Here is a 24382-nt window from a genome sequence, read left to right as displayed (position 1 = left end):
GGTCTACCGTTTAGTTACACCGTTGCTGAAACAGAAAGTGTAACTGAAAGCCCAGACACTGGTATGAACTGGGCCCAAGAGTGACAGATGGCGGCAAGAGTGATTCAATGTGACATTTCATTTCCAGGGCTGAACGTGGTCTGTAAGAACGGAAATTGCTGCAACACAGCGATCTAGGGTTCTGCAAGTACCAGTGTGACCTAGGCCCTAAATCCTGTATTTAAATAAAAGTTTGTGAATACAGACCTACAGTCAGTCTATGGAATCCTAAATCGATCAGACATTAACCACGATCAGTCCACAAAATATCATCATCACACAGACAACATTTCCCCGACGGCTCAGAGCCCAAAAATTTCCCTTGAATTTCATCAAACCCCTTCCCCCCCCCCCCCCCCCGCTTCTTATCAGATTTCCCTCAAATCGGAAGAGAATAGGATAGAATGTCCAATCCGGATGCAAACATAAATCAATGGGAATGAACCCCATTAAAGTCTAATAGTTCCTAGTAAAGTTTATTTGCAAAAATGTAAAAAACTTAAAAAAATCATACCCCTATGTGTCAAACTACTTAATTGATCCACAGAGCAACGTAGCAAATATGTAACCCCCTAAGGCACAGCTGGATTTTATCATCACGCTGTGAGGGTCATGACCATTTACGCGGTCGTTGCACACACAAGTGATGGAGCGGTTGGTGGGAGCCCATGATACAACAATGGGCGGCACGCATACCTTCACAGGGAGTCGTGCGGCAGTGATCCTTTAACTGGGAGCAGTTCTTTCCCTCGTAGTCCTCGGAGCAGTTGCAGAAGTAATCCGTGGCAAGATTAAAGCACTGGGCTCCATTCTGACATGGGTTGGGCTCGCAGTAATCTATGTCCAACTGTAAAATGTTGAAGGGGGAAGCAAAAACAAAGGTTTTATTATTACCCCTTCCAATGCTAAAGGGAGCAGACACTCTGGAATCTGACCTTTTCATCTAGCTGCCTCCATTAATTTTACTTAAAGCAGAATGTACAGCCCTGGGTTTGCCTAGATGCGAGCAGACAGATTCAGGATATAAAACAGTCACCAAAGGCCAAGCAGTGAACATACAACAAAACTTTTAACACGCAAAACATTTGCGATCTGTTTAACTGAATGGATCCGATTTCTCTTACTCATTCCACCCCCACCCCCCCAACCAACACTTTATTGGCAGACAGCTGTAAGGAGTATGACTATATAGCAAGCCTGGCTGAACAGAAGGTATTTAGTGTACAAATCATTAGAAAAAGGAGGAGGAGGAGAGGGGAAGAAAAAAAAAAAAAAAAAAAAAGTTGGCCTCGAACAATTCTTTAAGGTTTGCATTTCACCGGTGCTCACCTGACAGAGGTTTCCAGAGAAACCAGCAGGACACAGACATTGAAATCCATTGATTTCATCCTGGCAGTGACCCCCATTCAGGCAAGGGTTGCTGGCACATTCATTGATGTCTTTCTCACAGCGCTCCCCTACATAGCCGGGCGGACAGATACAGCGAAATCCATTAACCAAGTCCTGCAATTGACAGAGAATGAAAACAAAAGGAACGCTGTTTACTTAGGTCCAACAATAACACTTGTTCCAAAAGAAAAATCCTCCTCCCAGACACAAAAAAAAAAATCCCTAAATGAAGGTAGTATATTAGGTTTTCCCTTCATAAAGAAAACACGAACCAGCGTCCTACAATAAAAACAAACAGGGGCATATTGGCACAATGAGCTCTGGCCCGGATGTGCCTAGATTCTCCCCCTCTATTGAAATGAGGGTTCTGTCTGGTTCACACTGCATAGTAATTATGGAGGAATTGCGGGTGCACAGGCCAGTTCTGGATTTTTAAAAAAAATTAATTTACCACACCTATTTCCAAACCTATGTTTATAGGAGTTGTTTTAGATTTTCATTTAAAAAACTTACAACGGTTACCGTAATCTGTTGGCAGGAAGCCTTGCCCCCTCCAGCTAAGCCCCACCTACCCGGTTTGTCAGTTTAATAGTAACGCAGCACAATAACATTTGTGACTTTGGCAGAAACTTTATAACATAAAAGGTCAGTTGGGATATCCAAAAACATCTAACTTTTTGGGTCTTGGCGATAATCTGTGATCAAGTAGAATTTCCCCTTAAAGATTCAAATTAGCCTTACACCAATTCCAGAATTTGACCCAAAGTGATTAGGGTTTTTATTATTACTTTCATATATTCATTTTAAATCCCCCCCCCCCTTCCAAATTAACTATGTAGGTTACATAGAGTACAACATTAACAGCCAATAAAAAGTAGAAAAACACTGATGAAGTAAAGACGTACCCTGCACGTTCCTCCATTATGACACTGGTCAATACAGTCATTGATGTCTAAATAGGAAAGAAAAAAAAATTATTACACAATGGTCCTTGAACTGAAGGCTCTCTATACACACTTCAGCCCATGGCGGCAGAATGCAAATCTGAATTACTGGAGTTAGATAGAGCTTTTGTGGAGTTTCCTGCATCCTTTCCTTTAGATAAGGTTATTCTTAAGGGTGGGACCTTGAAGCAATTCTTCCACCAGCTTTCTAAACTTCACATCATTGTTTTAGCCACGTTATCAGAATATGACCATACTACAGACTAATACGTTTTGATAAAATTGTATATTTTCTTTCCAGGCCGACAACTCCCTTTTTCCTTAAATTATATGAGACTATGTATATTTTCATCCAGGGTTCAAAAATAGGTGGAGGTTACTCAGTCTCCAAGGAGACAGGAAGAGGAGGACATTTCATGGTCTACTTACTTATATCACAGTTCTGACCCATCCAGCCGGGGATACAGTCGCAGTAGTAACTACCGATCAGGTTTTTGCAGGAATTGGCATTCACACAGGGTTTAACTTCACATTCATTGGCGTCTTAAAAAGGCAACGGAAAACCAGTTAGTCTAGATGGCAGAAGCACATGGCACTCCATGGTCTTCGATGAGCAGGACAATCTTATGGCCTCCATCAGAAGTTCTCCCAATAAGTTCATAATCTAAACTTATCCAAATCCATTGGCCTTCCATTACATCCTCTTATAGGTTGATGATAAAATGACCCACAACTTCCTTTACGGATAATAGAGACCAGAACAAAATTCCGCATTTTTTCCATTACGGTATAAAATATACACAAAATTAATGAAAGGAAATGCTTTGGTGGTTTATTTTCCCAGATGTGTCCATATATAGAGAGACTCTAGTAATCCTACCAGCTTATTAAAGTTCCTCTCTCCTAAATTTCCCATAAATATATACAAGAATAACCTTTGACCCGTCTTTCTACCATAATTCCCCAGATAAAGCCGTCTAGCACATTTGCCTTTAAGGTGAGATTTGTACACAAAAAAAACTCCTTTAATTTAATGGTATTTGCCCAATTGCTCATTAAGAACGGCAAGAAGTAATTGACCATTTCAGAAGGGAAGAGGGGGGGGGGGCTCCCTTCACTATTGTCAGGCAGATTAGAGAGATTCATAAAGAGAACGTAGACAACTCATTCTTCATGAGATCATCCACATTTTGGAACCCAGCTGTAAAAAAGTCCTGGGTCTGTGGGAGTTGACACGGCTGAAAAGATACAGCAACTTTCCCACAGGACCAAGCAGGGGAGAACGTAGGCTCAAGTTAAATGCTTTTCCAAAGTTCACCACTTAGTTGAAGGAGACTCATTTATTTATGGTTAATGCTGTAACCTAGCCTTTACAGTCCTGACGGTGCTCACTTAACTAGAACATGGAGAACTTCTGCCCAGGAAGCCGTCCAATAAACAAACATGCATTGCTAGTCATCTAATGGAGTCGCAAAAAAAGAGCTGAAAAGTTAACTGTAGAAAACAGATTTACATCTACAGAGGTTTCTAGGATTTGGGAAACCTAAGAATGGATTTAAAGTTTGCCGTCAGGTTTCGTCCCCATACACAGGAACAAGAATCTTCCAAGAAAGCCTCCACTGGCTGTGGTTTCGAAAACAGAGGATCAGACATGTTGAAATATAACTGCCCCATTCATCTTTTCCACAATATCTGCTGGTCCTGGAGAGCCAGGATGCCACTATACACCTTATGCGATTGTCTGATCTGTACAAAGACTGGCAGGATTGGCCAACATTAATCCAAGTGCATGGCCAACTAGAGAAACCATTGTTGTAGGAGGTATCAATTTCCTTCCTATGCTAGCCTAGACTAGCTACAGCAAGTTCGATATCATCCATTTAATTGGCTACATCTGGACACAACTTATGAAAAAATAAGTGGTATAAAACTACCATGGAACATCCAGGAAAATTATAAAAGCTCCCTCCCAATGACAGTTCCACTAATATCACTTATTGCCTCCAGGACATCAAAACATTGAACTATAAAATCCTCTCTGCTTTATCTATTAGAGCCTCAGGTTCCTCAACATGAATACCAAATATTAGATATAAAATATAAAAAGATAGCTTACATTTTATTTAAACAAAAAAAATTAAATAATTACCTATTTGGCAGGTTTTTCCAGTCCACTGGGAAGGGCAAACACACTTAAACCCATCTACTAGATCTTGGCAGGTTCCACCATGCCCACATGGATTCGGGGCACAATCATCTATGTCTACAATAAAAGATGTACAGATGGTCATGAAATTATTTATGGCAAGATATGGATTTTTAGTGTTAAAAGATCATAATAGGCAATACATACTAATGGAACATGTAGGCCCAGTCCAACCAGGAGCACAGTTACACTCAAATCCCCCAACAGTCTCCAAACAGCTTCCACCATTGTGGCAAGGATCGGAGAGGCAGGCATGTTCGGCTGTAATAAGCATGTACAGTTATTTCTAAGACTAAAAATATAGGGAACAAAATTATTATTATTTATTTTTTAATAAAATTTAACCATGGACGCAGACCACCTTGGCCTGCGAGATGAGAACAGAACTAATACCACTATATCTTATTCTCATTAACAGTGCTTGGTTTAACACAACTTCAAACAAGAAGGAAATAATCTTTCATGCTAAGCTGATCTGATCAATGTGCCATAGCTTAGATCAGTTGAGCCTGAACCAAGACTAGAACAGATTCCCATAGCCTCAGCAAATGTATTGTCACACGAACAGAAGAAAATAAAAAAAAAATAATTATCAGAAGCTCAAAAGGAGTTCTCCAGGAGCAGAAAATATATCTGCACTACAACATTCCCCCAGAATAAGCTTGTAATACAGCCCGGCCCAATATACATAATATAAAACACCGTTGCAAAACCCAAAAAAATTTAAAATTTTAAAATAAAATTTTACCAATTTCACAGTTGCGTCCCGAATAACCCTCTGGACAGGAACACTCGTATTTGTCCGGCCCGGTATTGCTGCAAGTGCCTCCATTCAGACAAGGTTGGTACGTCCCGCAGGAGTTTAAATCTGCCGATAAAGATGGCACACATGGGTGATGGATGAATAATGTCAGAGAGCGCCATCAAAAGGTACTTTGACGCCAGACAAAGATTTGTTCACACACTCGAAAGGCTAATATTAATACATACTGGCTCTGCAGCTGTTCCCTCAAGGTCGGAATTTAATTTACCAGAAAACACACACACATACAACTTGCATAAAAGGCAAAAAATAAAAGGCTTCACTGGGGGAATGCGGAGTTTGCTGTATGATTAGCATACCTTTGTTACAGAGCTGACCACCCCAATTCGTTTCACACAGACACTGCCATGGTTCAATGCAAGTGCCATGGACACATCCTGGGTGAGGAATGCACTTGTCACAGTACTGTCCCTGCCATCCATATTGGCATCTACATTGGGGAGAAAAAAAAAAAATTTAAGATAAAAGGTTTATACAATTTGCATTTCGGGAACAGGAATCCTTCCCGCGTGCATGGAAACGTACTGCATTCCTACAGTGTGTATTTGGGGCTCTCTTGTACACAAACCTACCAGTCGATTTGCCAAGGTCTGTAAGCCAAATTTTTTTTTTTTTTTTTTTTACAAAAGAATAACTGTTCTGGGAGACCCTGCATGGTGCCACCGCACACAATAATACCCTATTCTCAGGTCATTCAAATGAGACAGGGAGGGTGGGTGCTCCCTACAAATCAATCTCTAGGCAATGTCAGAGTGGACAATCAATTGCGTGTAAGAGAAAAAGATCCCAGAGAACAATGGAAACGCCGCTTTCCTGCTCCGTTTGTGTATTCTATACATTTCTAGAAAGGCACACTCACACACGCTGTATAAACAGCCATTCTCATCTTCTGTGATCCATGTTTAGAAAAATTAATGATATCCGCTAAAAACTAAAAAAAAAAGGGGGAAGCCGCCATTTGGAAATCATAACCACATGAAGCAGCGAAGATAGGAAACAGACGTGCCGAGTCATAAAAGGCTAGTGGGGTCTTCAATATTACATCAAGGAATCCAAAGCTAAACACTCCTTTCAATACCCAAGACCAAAACTCCCCCCAAAGCGCTCTTTAAATTTGTAAAAATAAACCATTAGATAGAGGTCACTCAGACTTCAAATACAAGTCTGCAATAGCAAATCCGTATCATGGGAAAGCTAGTGCGCTCTGAAGAAGGGGGAGAGATCGGAATAGGGAGTCAAATTAACCCTCAGCTCTACCGTTTAGATCATACACAAAATACATTATTCTATATATTCCTGCAATCTCCGGTCTTGGTAGCGCATTCACTGCAAACTTTGCCACAATAGAGCCTCACTATTTAAGGAAGTGCTACCGAATAATTGGCTACAGTAATTTCGATGCATTTTAGAAGCCATAAGCAGTGGATTTTCCCCAAATCCTGCTGAAAAATCCATGATGATTGTGCAAGGGCATGTGTTTGTGTGAACTTTTTGCAAAATTTATGCTGCGAAATTAGTGTGCGTGTCTACTAGAGATGAGCAAATCTATCTGTAGATTCGCCAGAAATCTGACTTTTTTCAGGTACAGAAGACAAAATATTTTCTGCTTAACTTCAGAATCTTAAAAATCTTATAAAATATGGCTAATAAAAGGTAATTCGTCCTAGAGTTTAGAGATGGGCTTGCGAAAATTTAAATGATTGCACAAAATTAACGAAACCAGATAGAAGCTTTTATGGAAAATCTGAGTTTTAGATTAGACCAATTTTTGGAAAAGTGAGGGCAACAGTGGTTCAAGCCAAATAGATTCCCAAATCTTTAGAGAAATTTATATCAGCACATTTTGGATGATTCACTTATTTCTTATGTCCACACAAGGCAGACATCTTAAAAGGAAAAAAGAAAAAAAAAAAAATCTGAAAATTTTAACACAATTTATCAGTGTAATTTTTGCTGGAACTGTAACGATACCAACAGAGATTGTAAATCTGCAGTGCATGTATCCCATGTACAAATATTCTTAAAGGCATTCTGTAGTCCTCAGTAGAACAAAAGGGAAAATTTAGGGTGTAATGTGGATGCTACAAATGCACTCTTATAACATACTTGTTGGGAACACAATCCTTGGTTCATGGGCGAGATCGGCCACCTTGGTTTGTCTCCATGATCAGTCATGCTTTTTTGGAACACCCTTTATATACTGTCCAGGCTTCTCTCAGACAAGACTATATGCAAATAACTTGTGTGGGAAAGTTGCACCTTAAACAAATAGTGTATGAGCAGCAGTGCATGTCTGAGCATCGAGTGGGAGGTGAGACATAGAAAGAGAAAGGCCCAAAATCTGGAAACAAAGCCTGTTGTTCTTGTAGGGACACATCAAGCCCTATTTAAGTGACAAGTGTTCAGATCGTCAGCCTCATGATCCGAGGTACCTTATACAATGCTCGCAGCATTTACTTTACGATACCAGTTACACCCATGCCAATTGCCAAGAGCATGTTTTTATTTATTTTATTTTTTAAACGAAGATTTGTTTTAATCATCAACCCAGAATATTTGATCACCCTGAACCTTCCCTGCAGATCTACAGAATGGGTCCGTGAACACACAGGTCATTATTACGGTAATAATTTACATTTGAAGTTTTACGCTCCCTACGATATCGCCAAAGCTTAGCAATGCCATAAAAGATGAAGATGAAAGATGATCTGTAATTCCAAGCCATTGCAATATTTTAATTATTAAATTGTCTGGGTATGTATAAAAACCTGCTTTCCATTGTATGAAAGCCAGAGCACAGACAACTTCAAAGCTTAGCAACAAACAGTGTCTACTGACAAGATTCCATCTCAGCCATTAACCTCTCAGCACTCAGTCCCTGGCTCACAAGAGCTGAGGGACCCAGAGATTTTACTAATCCCATTCTAAAGAATGCCTCACTTTTTGCCTATTGATAGACTTGATGTGGGGGATGGATAGAACAAAGTGTTAACCCCTGTAATGACACTGAGCTAAGAATTACACTGGCAAGGATCCCATTATAGCTCCCATACAAGGATACAGGGTCACAACAGTGTACAGGAATTTCATTCAGCGATTTATATACTTTGTATAGTAAAGTTTTGAAAAACGAGTTGCGATGTTCTTTACCTGCATTCTCCAGGAACCTTGCAGGTGCCATGCTTGGGGCTACAGCCTTGACTGCATATTGCTTAAAAGAAAAAAATGATATGGGGTAAAGGTTAGTCATTTTATCTCATAAATATATAGTACAGATTAAGGTGTGGAACAAAAACTATAGATATACTCTCCAGGGATGGAGAAGATCTCAAGTAGGACCATAAATGAACATCAAGGTTTTTTTTTTTTAGATGGCCTTTGAAAAGTGGTCTTCAAAGACTATAATAACCAGAATATCATGTCGGAAACTGGTCTCTTCAAGAGGAGCATCTGTATTAAGCGGACTAGCAATTACTAGATTTATAGATCGGAAAGGCCGGTAGCCAAACTCCAAGGCATGATGCCAATATCACAAAGTCTTGATAAAACTAGATACCTTTGTTACATTCGGGTCCAGTCCAGCCTTCCAAGCAGGTTTTGTTGCCATTCAGGTCACAGGTGTAATGTCCAAAGAAATCATCTCTTGGCCGGCAAAATTTATTGCAGCCAAAACCGTAGTAATGTTCCCCACAAGTTACTCGGATCTGGTACTCGAAATGGGCCATGCCAGCATTTTGCTTGAGGGTTTGCCATTGGCGGCTAGGGTTGATCATACCGGAGTAGGTGGCTTTGTCGATGATATCATCACGCTCTTTAAAAAAAAAAAAATTGATTAATAAATACTTTTAATCTATAATAGGACCATTCACATTAGGAAATAAGATTTACAAAGATCTTGCCAATAAAACCTTCCTGGAGTTCAAGGAATACACCAAAGACACACGAGACAACATGTCCTTTCAAAACATGCATCTGCTTAACATTATAACCCGAAATATTATTTCACAGTAGCCCGGAATATTGTATATATCTGTGGTATTTCACTCTGTACCTTGGGCCTTATGACTTAAACGATCTGACACTGTCTTACGACCTGCAGCAAGCTCTGCTTTGACTGCAAAGTGAAGAATTATCATAAAACATTAAATTAACTCTGCACACAGTGGAAAGAAAAGCACAGGGTTCAGGCCATTTAGCATAGCAAACAAGAAATCGTAAAGGACTGTATAACAAACAAGAGAAGGGGGAAAATTCAGGGAGGCAACTCAAGAACTTACTGAGACAATTCTCTGTGCACATTTTTGGTACATTACACTACATTTTTTTATTCCAACACTGATATTATACAGTCTCTCTCTGGAATCTGATTTTGTATATAGTATAAAACAAATGGTAAGATCTGCGGAAAACAAAAATATACATAACCCCTAGAGGGGACAGTAAAGCCAGATCACAGCAACCTTGGCTTGCACCTGCCTCCGTCATCATACATTTTAAAAACATTTTCATAACCAATAATGGTCATCTACAGAGGGGGCCGTCATTCTTCAGATCAACCTATCAGCACTTAAGCGACTAGCTATGGGAATACCATTAGCATGCAGGAAAAGGAGAAATAAAAACAAACTTCTATCACTAAAGCCTAGCTGTTTGACTTGAAGGTCAAAAATGAGTCCCACTGTGGCCTCATGATGGGAATGAACTGTTGCTGTTCCTCTGTTTATTTTTTTGTGCCGTGAAAAATGTGGCGAAGGAAGAAAAGAGCAGAAACTAGGTCTTAACCCGTGAGCACGTTTCTAAAGAGTTGACCATCGCGCCTAGAAGGTGTAATCGTTTAGAAGTTTGTTTGAAGCTCAAAGTGGTCAGCAAAGATCTTCCGGTTGTGCAAACTACACAGCAATATCTGAAATATTTAATGTCTCAGGAATACTATCGGTGGCTTGAGTTGCACATGACCAAGTTTGCATGAAGAAACTCAATTGCGGAGTTTCCAGAACTGATAATAGAATCACTGAATTAAAAAACGGACTAAGTTTAGAACAGAAGTTCACAGTTCAGTCCAGGAAATCCTGCAAGTTTCTCGGACCGAACTTGTTGTGGGTAACAGGCTTTAAGCAGGACCACCCAACCACCTAGAGTTTGATGGTCGTTGACCTTCACCTTGTCCGAAACTTTGCATAAGATGGCACAAGAACTTATGTGACCTTAAAGCTCCTTAACGTCTCCTTAATGGGACCGGGAATCATCTTTGCTTGCGATGGAGTATCGCTATACTCATCAATGCTGGCATCTTAGATGTAGTCTTCTTCCCAGACAGGTACTACACTGTTAATTTTAAAGGCAGCTACCCATATTGTAGCACCACACATTTGTGAAGCCTTACATACTACTTGGAATATTTATCATCAATACTAACCATTGGTCTCATTATTGTGATCCCATGCTTCAACCACCAAGGTGTACGATCTCTGCAAAGAAAAAAAAAAAATTAATAAAAATTGTTGGTACAAAAACACGTAGACACAAAATATATATATAAAAAAAAATAAATTCACCACGTTAGATCTACGCCTTTTGCCAATTGATAGCAAAAAAAAAAAAGCAACAGATTACTTGTAAATCAAACATGATCCTCTTTCCCCTTCTAAGCTAAAACCTATCCACACGGATTCAGCAGAGACCTTTCACCTTAAATTACTCATCGTTGTCAACACTAATGAGATTTATACATTTGACTCCAAAGAACCAATAAACACTGTTTGCAAAAAAAAAAATAAAAAAATTTAAATAAAAACAAAAATAAAAGATGCAAAGGAAAAGAAAGACACATGTGCATATTCGTAAAGTCTTCTGCAAACACTAAGTCACTGAGCATCTGAAGTGAAGTCTCCTGGGAGTTTTTGCTTTTCAGCACCTCTTTGAAAGCTTTGTCTGCTATAGACCATCACTGCTCCCACAAGTATCAGGTAACGAGAAAAAGAACTGATGAATTTTAGCGAGGTTACAGAGGAAAGGTTCTTTAATACAAAGCCTAGGACCTAAGCATTCAAAACCTTTAGGGCACAAGTATGTGTCACATTTATAGGCGCACTAATCTGACCAGGAGATCTCATACATTCCTGTAATAATCATAAGCATCTACTGCTTAAACTGACTCCTTAGCTCTGGATGGTTGCCAGCCATTGTATACAGCCACCTTTTATCTCTACTCCCCAGAAGCGAGCCGGAGCGGCAGAAGCGCTCGCTCTCTCTCTAACTCCGCTCAGCAAAGGCTTAAGGCTTTGACGAGGTTGAGGTACAATGGGACCACTTTAAAACACGTCTTTAAGGAGACTAGAAGTGGCTAAATCCTCTGCAGTTTTCTCATGCGAGCAAGTTAGAGCTGGTGCCCAGCAAGACAGGAACTAAACTGAAAATTACTTGGCTCAGCCATGGCAGTAGCTGAAGATCCCAAACCATTTGGAAACAAATGGAATGTGGTAATTACACAGAAGACAAACCAGAAGCGCATATAGCATTTATAGAGAAAAGGGTAAACACCTTGAAGGTGTAGGCATAAAGATAACTTCAAAAGTCAGCATAAAGCGACTTCTAATAACTTGACCGAGCATGCCGTCTTTGAAGGAAAGCCCTTCTTTGTGAGGCTCCACTTGGAATACTGCCTAAATAGGATTCATAGTCAAAGAACAGGATTCCATTTTCTTCACAGATAACTGTGGGAAAATTTAATAGACGAGAAAGAAAACCTGGGACATGTATGGACATGTACGTAGCCTCCAAAGGCCACCACCAGGACCATTTACAAGGTTAAGAAGCTATATTACCCCAACTATTTACACATTAAGGTTTTATGGGCTTTTATTCGACTTGTACGAAATGCTTGTTGCATTATTGCCGCACCTTCATTCTGGAGGTAAAACGGAACACAACAATGGAGCTAAATTTGTAGTGGGATGGAGATTTTTTAAAAAAATTTTCATCTCTCTCCATTTCACTTCATAGTACTGGGTACAATTAGCATAACAAAAATGCTAACACATTGTAACTGAACTCTAGGTCCAGAATGTGGATCGTACTTCAAAAACGACTTCTGTACAACCAAAGAGTTGTAACTGACAGAGCAGGAGATTTTTAGGCGACAGTCTTTATAAATGAATCACATTGTGTCAATGAGTACCCGCTGATAATTACCAACCCCCGTTAATATTTCAGACAACCCTCTCCATACGCCCATTTGTTTTTGAACAATGCACAGAGCAGTGGGCCAATTATTTATATCTGCCAAGGCTGGAATGCCAAACGGATGCTAGTGCCAAAATGGATAACTAATTACTAACTGGAGATCCAATCGGGCGCCACTCTCACTCCACATCTGCCAGCCTCGATGTGTGAATCTCTAGGTCAAACTCAATTTTTCACCCCAGAAAATTCCTGTGCACTCACAAGTCGTCTACGAAATCCTTCTGCTAATCTTACAGGGAAACAAGTTATTACTCCCCAACGAAAACAAATAGGTAGCAATGGATAGCACACGGAAAATTAAAAATTTAAACCAAGTCCCAAAAACATTGGTTCATTTTTGCATAATTCTTACAAACAACCACTGTAGAGAGGGGCCTTTGAATGTAAGGAAGTTGTAGCCCAAAATGTCAGAAAAGTTAACCTCTACTTAAATCGGTTGTCTTTCACATTGGCTATGTCGGGGGCCACAGGACCACAGTCAATCTTTGAGTTTTCAAAGTGATCTTAGACTGGTTGAAAGCAGCGAAAGAAAAACAGTGTGGCTAATAAATCTGCCAAGTATCAAACAGGCAAGAAAGCCATCAGATGTTCTTAAAATTATTGTTGTTGCTAAAGATGTCAGAGACCCCCCCCCCCCAATAACATTCCCCAAATCATTATGGAGATTCCATTAGGATTGTATTTACTGATAAACAGCTATACCAATACTACTTTTGACAATCACTAGATAGATGATATCCCAGCTTTAACATCGTACCTGAACCCCAGTATACAGCACAGCATAATACCGAACAAAAACGAGAGCAAGAGAGCGAGAGCGAGAGCAAAGCTCATTCACAATTATGAAGGGAACTGTTGGTTTAATAATGGGTGAATGAACACTCACATCCACCCTGCTGCATTCAGGTTTACTGAACATCTCTGGAATGAAGGCAACCAGCAGGTTTTAATGTTCCCATGACCATAGATGACCTCTGATAAATATACATCCAACCCAAATAATAAAACTGCACACAGTCAACGTATTCAAATGAGAGATCCGCTCAGTGTCAAAGATCAGCTGTGTACTGATAATGTCACACTTAATTAGCCACTAGAGGTCTGACCCAGAGCCAAAAAAAAAAAAAAAAAATTCCCCTCCAGGAATAAGACTAGAGTAGAGACCTTACAAGCCACGCAGTCAGTCAATGTAGACACTTAATGCTACAACCCTCGAGGTAATTAATAATCTTATAATAACCAAAAGCCTCTCTAACAATTTCTAACTCTGAATCAGATATCAAATTCAAAGATCTAGACTAATATTAAATCAATCATTCTTGATCGTAAAATATTAAAAGGTCATACAAGAATCCATAAGTTGAAAAAAAAAAAAACATGGCTGTAACAACACCACACTTGTCAATGGATTGTGTTTGGTGGAAGTGCATTCATGGAGTTACGATGTGAAGTTGGCATTTAGGTATTAAAAATTTCCACCCTGTGGATCCTTCGTTGACCCCAGGCTCTAACCCAATAATGAGAACCCAGAAATCCAGCAGTAGTTTACCCAATTTGAGGGACTATTTATAAGGGCATGATTTTACCTGGTGGTTCTACGTAACTCAAGTCCGACAAACTACAAATACCAATGTCATTGCTAAAAATAACAAAAACAAATAGGTCCTTCTAGATAAAAACAGCATGATCATGTACAGAATCAAAGTAACTTGTATTATGGTTACTCATCAGGCCCTATCCTGTGGATGGGGCCTAACTTGGTACATAGGACAACCCCTTTAAGGGCAGTTTTCCCCACAGTCAATGCACATGGTCTGCATGCCAATTAAATTCAACAGCCCAAACCCATACCCAATTCCTAGTGTCTATGACAGAGGGTCCTCTTGGGAACCAGGGGCAGATATAGTGCTACCTATATACCCTATCCCTTATTTAAAGATTTTTTTTTTTTAAATCGAAACCCATGTATGAAAAAGAAGACAAATTTCAACAAATATAGAGGGAAACTGCCTTAAACAGCCATATTGAAATTGCATATTTTCCCAGCATTGCCTGCACATGTATAATAATGACAGACTAGCGCTGGCCGCTGCCTTGCCTACAAACAGACACTAAACACTACGTCGTCTGTATATGTATCATGTAGTTGCAATTTCCACATACTTTGCCAAGAACAGAGCTTTCACCAGATACGAAAAAGCACCTAATCATGTCACTGCTAAGGGAGCCCGGCTCGAAAGCTTTACAAAATAGGTAACAAAGCTCTTGTCGGGCCTTGTCCGTAAATTGCTGACTGGACGGAAAGCCAGCTTTCACATAATTCCTAGAGAACCAAAAACAAAACAAAAAGTGATGAGCAATCCCATATTTACTGATGGGGCAGCAAAATAAAGCTGCTTACTCATCGCCTAACACATGAGCTTCCATCGGCTAACCATACATCAAACACAGGGCTCCTCTAATGGGTAACATATGTGATAGCAGGCATAAGACGGGCACGGTGAGAAGTCAAACACCATCACTAATAATAGGGCTATAACCACATCAAACAACAACTGCAAAGATAGAAATTCATTAACCAAGTTTTTTTTTTTTGTCTCTAGCGCGTCGGAGTAGCCAAAGCCACAAACCATGAATCCGGTTACTGAACTTGTACGATACAGCTGGGAACGTCTTGCCAAGTTATGGAGGACAGACAAATGCCACTGTCCAAACTATGCATATGTTGTATCCAATACACTGATCTCTGATCTGGCAAGCCTACTGGAATAATGAGTATCCTGTGAATACATAATGTGCTAAAGTTCTCATTGTGTGAACTAAGTCCACGGTTTGTCTGGGAGCCGAGCTCTGCTGAGTCTACTGCTGCTTCCTGTTGCTTGTCCTGTATTTGCATTATTTTTGGATGGGCCCCCATTATGTTCTGTAATCCTCGGTGCAGTCAGAATGGCCACACTATTGTTCTTGGTTAATATTAGCAGTCATCGCCTGTCTGGGTGGCCAGACTACAATGTATCCTGATCACAAAAACTAGCATGTACAAAAATAATTTTAAAAAAGGCAAAAGGATTTTTTTTTTTTTAATGATCTGATTAATAATCTTTCTAGCGTTTACTAATGTATTATCTGTACAGATGTAAATTTAGAGTTAATGGGGTAAATGGTGTTGGGTCTGGTCATATATATTATGAACATACATGTAAAAACCAAAATTTCCTGGTGAAAGATGCAATTTTTAGGTGAAAACATTCCCTTGGCACTTCATATCTCATACATCATCTCTGCAACAAAAATGATGAGCTTTGCATATAATCTAAAAATATGGCACCATATTAGCTCTTGCGTTATAAGAATTCGGCGTTATAACGTCATACCTCCGGACTGGATCATTAATGAACGCCAAAAGTTTTGGTGCAATGTACTGCACAATGACAACCTTCCCCTTACCCGTGGCAAATTTTAAAGCATCTGAAACATTTACCGTACACCAAAAAATTACTATATTTTGTTACAACCACAAAAGTTAACGAGGGTCGATGTTTGAATACATTGAACAATGGAAATCCGTCCAAACATCAGATACGCGATGGATACGACCCAAAAATACACTTCCGAGAGACTATAAAAAGGGAAAATTCCCCATTGACCCCATAGATAGAATAAACTAAAAATGTATTAACCCGGAATTTCATTGTGGTCATAAATTCCTTATCCAATGTTTGACATTAACCCACCATCTTAAAGAATCCCACCGATAATTATATGCACTAGTTACAAAAGGGTGGCAAGGTTAATAGATAGAATACCTGCTGGCCAGCCAAGCACAACAGTCAGGTTCACACACAGCAGGCAGGAACAAGAGCCCTTTCTACTCATTTACCCGAAGTGCAGAAACTGGGTTGAGCTGGTGGAAGGACTTTGAACATGGTAGGGCCTCCAATTTTTACGATATAATTTCTCACCCTGTGGATATTAAGGGCTCTGCTATGAGTAGCAGCTCTGGAGACGGTTGACCTTTTACCCATCATTTACCCACTACAATTGCCCATTATCTTATCTACATCATTACTTCATGTAGATAAGTTGCAAGCTTTTGTGACTACTTTGGTTTCTTCATCAGGTTTGATGAAGAGACCCAAGTAGTCTCGAAAACTTGCAACCATCATCATCCTTTTTTGTTGGCCAATAAAAAGGTAACAACTATTGAGGACTCTACTTTTATCAAATTTAACCACCAGTATAAAGAATCTTTGAAGGAGCTTTAAGCCCGTTGTCCACAAGGGAGTTTGTACCAACCACCTAGCTCCATGCCCATAAAGGATTCACCTGACCCATTTGAGAACTGCCAAACTGAAATCTGGAGTTCGGTTCAGTCTGAGAAATCCTGCTCATAGCTGCTTTACCAGAACTGCAATACCAAACACAACCTTTAGGCCTCTGAGGCACCATTTTGGAAACAAACCTTTTCAAGCCTCTAAAATACATTCATTATCACTGTAGTCTAAGCCCCACAGGGCCCCAGAGATTGTGATTTTTGTATCCTTCACATCTACTAGTACTTTCTTATCTGTCCAACTGGGAAAGGTCAAAAGGTTTTATCACATCAATTCTCAATGTAAACTGGAGGCGGCTGTGGAATGCTTGTACAATTCACCAGTGTTTTATAGGTGATGTATTACAAGCCTATGCAAAAAAAACCCTAAATCTAAACACTAAAAGCAAAAAGAAGATCTAAAAAACACAATTTAATGCATTTTATAAATCAAAAATTTGTCCATGGTATATACAGAATTTGGTATTGAAATACTACAAGTAGGCTTTAAACTACAGCATCCCACAGATTGGGAGAGATTATTTATAAGGGATCTGGATTACCACAGACAACGCTGGTCCAAGAATACGAGGATTCAGCTATTAAGTAGCGACTATCTCATGAAAGCAAATGCTCAGTGTGATAAGGAATGAGGAAAACATTAAAAGAAGCCGCTTCCTTGTTAGATAAAAGGCTTCAGTAAATGATAAAATACAGGCAGAGGAGATAAAAATAATAAAATGGCCCATCATCCTCCCTATAGGATAAAAACTATTTTATATATGTAATCAAGAGGAAGTTTCTAGTGTAAAATTATAAAAAGCAATTACAGTTTGACAAAAATCAATGGAGTTGCCATATTCATCCATAGCAACCGATCTGACATGGTATACAAAATTAGACTAGTTACTAAAGAAAATAGGGACAGTGCCGAGTTTCTTCACACGAGGCCTACTATTGTTTTGCAGGCCTGTTCGAGGTTACTGAAAAAAAAAAAAATTCCTACAAACTGGAGTAGTTGCCCATGGAAACCAGTCAGTGGATCTGAGGGCATCTTCTAGCCCAGGGGTCAGGAACCTTTTTGGCTGAGAGCCATGAACGCCACATAGTTTAAAATGTTATTCCGTAAGAGCCGTACCACATGCCCATGCCCCTCAGTAGATAGGTAGTCCCAGTGTTACGGGTGCCCCTGCGATCTAGGTCTTGGATTGCAGGCACACCCGTGCCACTCTCCATGGCGGCGCCCCTTTCTGAGCTCACTTGACCCACCACTTTTCGGCTCCCGTCCCGGCTGGCCAGCGCGTGCGCCGCCACTCGATGATTTAAAAGGCCAGTGAGCTGCTGATTGACGCTGCCCACTTTCCGGGTTCCTATAAAGACCGGCGGTATAAAAGGTAGCCACTATCCCATTAGATAGGCAGCCACAGAAAAAAAAAAAATTCACCTAACTGCACTCCCTGCAGCCAGCTCCTCATCGCTCCCATACTCTTCTCTTTGACCCAGGCTTAGACTATGGCGGCGATGGCACCTGGGTCACAGTGTATGTAGGCAGCGGTAACATAACTGCCTGTGTCCTGTGATCGGCGCTGCGAAGAGGAGCAGGGGATGAGTGCAGCTCACCCTTGCCCCTCTCCATAGGACTATACAGCGCACGGCTACCGAGCGGTACAGTGCCGCAAGTGTGCCGTGAGCCCATAGAAGTTACATACGTCGGCCGTATACAAGTCCCCCATGCATGTGTGTGAATGCAGCCTAAGATGCACAGCAGCCATCACTATTTATTAAAGATCTGTCTGAGAGCCAGATGTAGCCAACAAGAGTCACATCTGGCTTCCGAGTCATAGGTTCCCTACCCCTGTTCTAGCCTAACGCCAGTCATGATCATTAGGTAATATTCGGAAACACACCAGAAGGCCTGAGGCAGCCGCAGATTATTGCAGCTTTGTAATGCAGCAGCCCAAGATATTTGGGTCCCCTCCTACAAACCATCCAATCAAAATATTGCTTCATTAAATGCCTGAAAATGCTTTTATTCACATTTATTAAGAGCATTTTTAGACACTTTTATGACTTGAACAAAAAAGGAGTGTGGAAAAACATACTGCAACATACAGGACACGAATATAGGCGAGCAAGTCAACCATTGCCAAATAGGGAGGGGTTCCCGATATATTTGATATGACAATTAAACAATTTCTTTCATTTATAGATCTTGCTACATTGAAGTCGCTCAGATTTTTATGGCATAAACCACAATCTGAACGTCTAAAGTGAGGACAGAAAGGAGGAAGAACAAAAAAAAAAAAAAACCCCATAAGATATTTTACTTCCATCATTGCTGAAGGGGTCCGATAAACAACCCCCTAGAGCCTACAGCTGAGACTAAGACAATTAGATTACTGGAGGCCTCTATTAATACAGGCCCAAATAAATTCAATTACCACACAAAACCAATACAAACATAACAGTCGCCAAAAGTGACATAATACGATTAGGAAGAATGGAAAAAGGCAACGTAGGGACAGAGCGAATACACTGGACCCTCTGTGCAGGACTAGGCCATTCCCATTTGCAGGTGCAGGACAGTTTAGTGGACTGTGTTTTGTCCCAAGTCAGGCTGTAACCTAGCAACTTTGTCAAACCAATGACTTTACACTTATTTACAGCCCCCTATTCTCTAGGCCCATTACTCAAGGCCTACACAATCCAATCCATGAATTAAGAGATCTAAAAAATACAAAGAAAAAGGACAAAGGCTCAAGTCCTGTCCCACCGTCATCAATTCCATACAAGAAAGATATCATACACAGAAGAGATCCGTGAAAAAAAAAAAAAAAAAAAAACTGTTCTGAAAACTAAATTCCTATATTTAGGGAAAGAAATAATATTAAAACAAAACAGCAGAAGTTGGCAGAAAGTGTTCAGGCATCCAGGATTATGAAACAGCCATAGGCTACAATGATACGGTGCCACCTAGTGGCAGACCCACACCAGAAAAACACTACACAAGAATACAAAAAACACCTAAAATAATTTTTTTCTTTTTCTCCCCCTCAGTATTAAAATCTGACCAAACTGCACAGATTCCACATCCTTTTCGGATACGTCTCCCGTCCTTCCCCTGACAGATAAGAGAACAGTAGCTCTTCATAACTCCACATAATAACGTGTTCAGGATCAAACACCCGAATTTATTTCCTCAGGTTAGTAGGCAAACATCCGAACGAGCCCGTCCTTCAAAGCAAGAATGGGAAAAGAAAGTCAAATGCCACAACAATGGAGGCACTGCATGCGTTGGCAGTACTTCAAATACCACAGATTTTTATAAAACCTTTTATCCCTTTGATGGTAGTTTTTGATAACAGTTTTATCTCACTGCAAGCAAAAACCTCGCTCTCCCTCTCCATCAACAGAGGCTACTTGTGTGAACCAGGGTATTGTGCCAGTATCTGCCCATACTTTACTTCCATATCAGGAAGCCTGGCTGACATTAGCAGAGGACTCTCTATACGAAGGAGGGAAAAAAAAAAATATATATATATTTCTGCATTCTTTTTATGGATGTTATACGATATACTTGTAAATCGGATTGCCGAATACAAAACGTCAAGGGAGACCGACAGGCACAGAACACGGGATTGGTCCCATACTAGTCTGCTACAACAGGGGTGGCCTCATTACAAAAAAATATCTGTGGTCCCATTGGGCAACAACAAGGTTAAAAGCCTGAGAGTAAAAAAAACCACCAGTAGACAAAAGAGAACTGGCCTTTGAGCCAATTAAACCCCCCTCAAGGTTAAGCAGAGGATGCCCACACACCAGGAAAAGTGATATCCAGCTAATTTGGCCACCGAGTCTTGGCATTCCAAAAACACTACAACTAGTGCAGTAGTAAGGTCATAAACTGGGGTTTTTTCTAAGTACCATAAATTAGAATTTATGAACAATATTTTCCTAGAAGTTTAATAATATTTCCCAAAAGCTCCAAAAATCTAAAAAGTATAAAGTCTTCAGAAACAAAAAACTATTTATTTTGAGCGGTAAAGTCAACAGATTATATGAAGTGTCTTGTGTTCACTTTGCAAATGATAGGTAAACACACATGATCCTCAGCAACGTTCCACCTGATCACGTCCTGTAACCCATACATGGCCTTAGCCAAAAAGTACGATACAGGATCAAGAAGAACATGGACTACCAATTTATCCAGAAAATACAGGATTGAGAAGGAAAAGAAGAAGAACAACAACAAGAACCAAAATTATCCAGAAAACATGACTAAGTTACAGGATTGAGTAGAAGGAGAAGAAAAATGGACTACAAATGTATCCAGAAAAGATTTAGGATACAGGATCGTGAAGAAGGAGAAGAACATGGACAATCAACTTATCCAGAAAAAAAAACTGATACAGGATAGAGGAGAAGAACATGGAGAACCAAATTTACTATGAAACAGGATTGAGAAGAAGAAGGACTGCCATGTTGTCCAGATAGATCTTAAGAAATGAACTCTTCTCAAAAAGCGACTTTTGGAAAAAAGCAAAGCAATGATTAATCCGTATGGCACTCCTTGCACACCCACCCTGCAACACCTGGCTGGGATCGGAGGACACAGCTGGAGGGGAAGGGTAGGGCAACCACTGGAACGGGCAGGGCGTATGGAGATACCGTAGGTAGGACGATACAGTATGAAGCCCTGTTCCTCCTGGATTGATGCCAACAAGCATGTCGAGAAATGGATAGCTTACACCAGCAATAACACAGTCTCCCTCGGGAAGAAGAAGGGCAATTACCACCCTGTCTAGCTCACATTTACCAATGTAAACCACAAGCGAGTCCATGTGTCATTCACAATAGGAAGTGTCGCAAATGAAGCATTACAAAAGCTCACGGAAAATACTTGATACCGTGACAGACAGGTGTATCTACAGATCCTGCACTCCAAGTTCTAGGTGCAACTTCTCCCTTTCATATCGTAGAAACCTACACTCTCTACAGCTGCAGAAGCACAAACATATTAAAGCACGAGAAGGGAGGGGGCCAATCGCAAAACTCAGCCCAAGCCGGACACTGCTAGATGGGTTTAGAGGGGATTAGTCCACTTCAACACCACACCGAACTTCTGACCTGTTAATACACTGACAGTCAGGGAGGACGAGGAGCCTATAGACAGGACACGGCTTCTTCCAAAGCAACAGAAAGTAACATCTATAAGGTTCTAGAGCTCACAGCGCGAAACCAACACATCCCATAACTAAGGATAGTGATCAGTGCTCCCTAAACATAATAGACGGTAGACAAATCGCCAGCTTTACGGGCAGCGTTACCCCACATTCCAATACAGCAGCAATATACGGGACTACAGAGGATACACATGTTTCTAGGAGCAGCTCATTCTATTCCCAGGCACTCCTCCCTCTCTCCTGGGTCACATACTGGAGATCACAGTCCACTTCTCTACTCTCTTCCAATCGTATCCGTTTTTTTTTTTTTTGCGGCGGTGGAATTAACCCTTTGCACGCTGACAGCTGATGTCTTGATCCTTTATTTCCTACTAAAGGCATCTACAAGTCTGCAATGCAAACCAAGGGTTCTTCTTTGACTGTAGTCCTGCTGTACAGCACGGCGGACACCGTCGGCGCCATAGATGGCATCTCAGCACAGTTTATGACAGCAATTAAAAATCAATAAAACGACTCGTAATGCAAAAACATAAGTGACTCACCGGCCATGCAAAACTGAAAGGGAGCACAATCCTGCTCCGCTCACTATTCCTGCTGAATTTAAGGTTGAAGGAATTTCCTCCTAGGACAGGGGTAGATCCATAACCGAAACTGCAAGGCCCCCCAGAGGACACCCTGGACTGGTACTCCTTTAGGCAAACTTTAAAATAAGTATCACACTCATCCCTGGTACATTTTCTATCGGCGGGGTTCCTGGTCCCGTCGCAGCAATTGCCGTTCTGCAATTCTCCGTTGGGATTTTGCATCGATAAGATTTCCAATTCGAAGTAGCCCGACGCCACGGACACCTGTTACGAAAAAACAAAATTAAAAAATGAGCGATAAACACACATACAGACACAAAAAAAAATATTGCACTTGAAAAAAAAAAATAATGAAAAAAATTGCAGTGATTTTTTTGGAGTGCATTTAGCAGGACTCATTGGGTACAGGTGTAGTGCCCCTTTAAAAAGTAGTGGTGGAAAGTAGTAGGGGGATCCAGGGTGCAGGAAGGGGGTCTCCATACCTTCAGTGGGAAGCATAGTGCAGCAATGATGAGCCTGAAGGAGGTGTCAGATAAGAGGGGTCTCCTCCGTAAAGGCATTGCCTCTCCTGTGCAAGTGCTGCCCTGAAGCCTCTGCCGGCCAGGACCGCTCCACAGCTCTGATATAGGCGGCGGGTGTGCTCATGCACGAGCGGAGGGCAGCACTCTCCTCTATTGTCCTGCAGCCGCAGCCTCCTTTTATCACTCGATTCTCTATTCGGAATATTATGGCTTGTGCTCCTTTTCTCTTTTTAGCATGAAGCAGACAATGAGAGCCGGGAGCAGAGTGCAGGCTGACTGCGAGGCTGCTCATCTATGGCCAGGCTGCAGGAGGAGCAGGAGGACGGCCTCAGCTTAATATTCATGATGCTGCAGCCCTCCTCCCTCACACATGGCGGCACCTCCTTCTCCTCCTCCTCACACATGCACACACAGACAGGTAGGCAGCAGCCATCCCAGGTGCCAGTCACAACAAGGACTTGTGTCATGAGGAAGGAACTCACTTATTTACAGACAAATTGCACCAAATTTCCCTCAGGGCATTTATTACATGGAAAAAGACCAAGAGGCCATCGCTTTGTCACACACTTTGTAAAGGAAAGTGACACCATGTCCATCGAATCATGTCCTGTACGATTGTAGCGTGTTATATTTTACGTACAGTTGTACGTGATGCAAGGAGCTGCTATATTATCCTTGAGACAACCGTACATATATTTTTATGATGCTTGGACTCCCATGCCATGGCGTTCTTGCATCTCTACAGGATTAGTGCGCTGTCCTGAGAACATGATTACTGTACGGCGCAGCCGTCTTGTGTCTTAACAAGGGATCCTTGTATCATATTTTTTATGATGCTTGGACTCCCGTGCCATGGTGTTCTTGTATCCATACTGGACTAGTGCGCTGTCCATAGAACATGATTACTGTTCTGCGCAGCCGTCCTGTGTCTTAACAAGGGATCCTTGTATCATATATATTTATGATGCTTGGACTTCCACGCCATGGCGTTTTTGCATCTCTACAGGATTAGTGCGCTGTCCTGAGAACATGATTACTGTACTGAGCAGCTGTTCTGCGTTTTCACGGGGGCTTCTTTTATCGTATATATTTATGATGCTTGGACTCCTGTGCCATGGCGTTCTTGTATCTATACGGGA

General features: G+C 40.9%; 1 protein-coding gene across 1 annotated transcript in view; it reads right to left on the bottom strand.

The window, feature by feature from the left end:
- The window catches only part of JAG1 (jagged canonical Notch ligand 1), a 35071-nt gene extending 11531 nt beyond the window's left edge, over window positions 1–23540 (bottom strand). Inside the window, exons 1-13 of the mRNA XM_072140458.1 lie at window positions 23205–23540; window positions 22681–22986; window positions 10818–10869; window positions 8958–9212; window positions 8552–8612; window positions 5701–5831; window positions 5327–5446; window positions 4726–4839; window positions 4522–4635; window positions 2802–2915; window positions 2334–2380; window positions 1369–1542; window positions 736–886 (exon numbers count right to left, since the gene is read on the bottom strand). Of these exons, the coding sequence (XP_071996559.1) occupies window positions 736–886; window positions 1369–1542; window positions 2334–2380; window positions 2802–2915; window positions 4522–4635; window positions 4726–4839; window positions 5327–5446; window positions 5701–5831; window positions 8552–8612; window positions 8958–9212; window positions 10818–10869; window positions 22681–22986; window positions 23205–23282 (1717 nt within the window). The 5' untranslated portion in view covers window positions 23283–23540. The remainder of the gene's footprint in view (window positions 1–735; window positions 887–1368; window positions 1543–2333; window positions 2381–2801; window positions 2916–4521; window positions 4636–4725; window positions 4840–5326; window positions 5447–5700; window positions 5832–8551; window positions 8613–8957; window positions 9213–10817; window positions 10870–22680; window positions 22987–23204) is intronic.
- Between the last annotated feature and the right edge of the window lie 842 nt (window positions 23541–24382).

Source organism: Engystomops pustulosus, chromosome 3 (genome assembly GCF_040894005.1).
Source record: "Engystomops pustulosus chromosome 3, aEngPut4.maternal, whole genome shotgun sequence".
In the NCBI taxonomy this organism is placed as follows: Eukaryota; Metazoa; Chordata; class Amphibia; order Anura; family Leptodactylidae; genus Engystomops; species Engystomops pustulosus.
The sequence above is the reverse complement of the archived record's forward strand: the minus strand, read 5'-3'. Positions and strand labels throughout refer to the sequence as shown.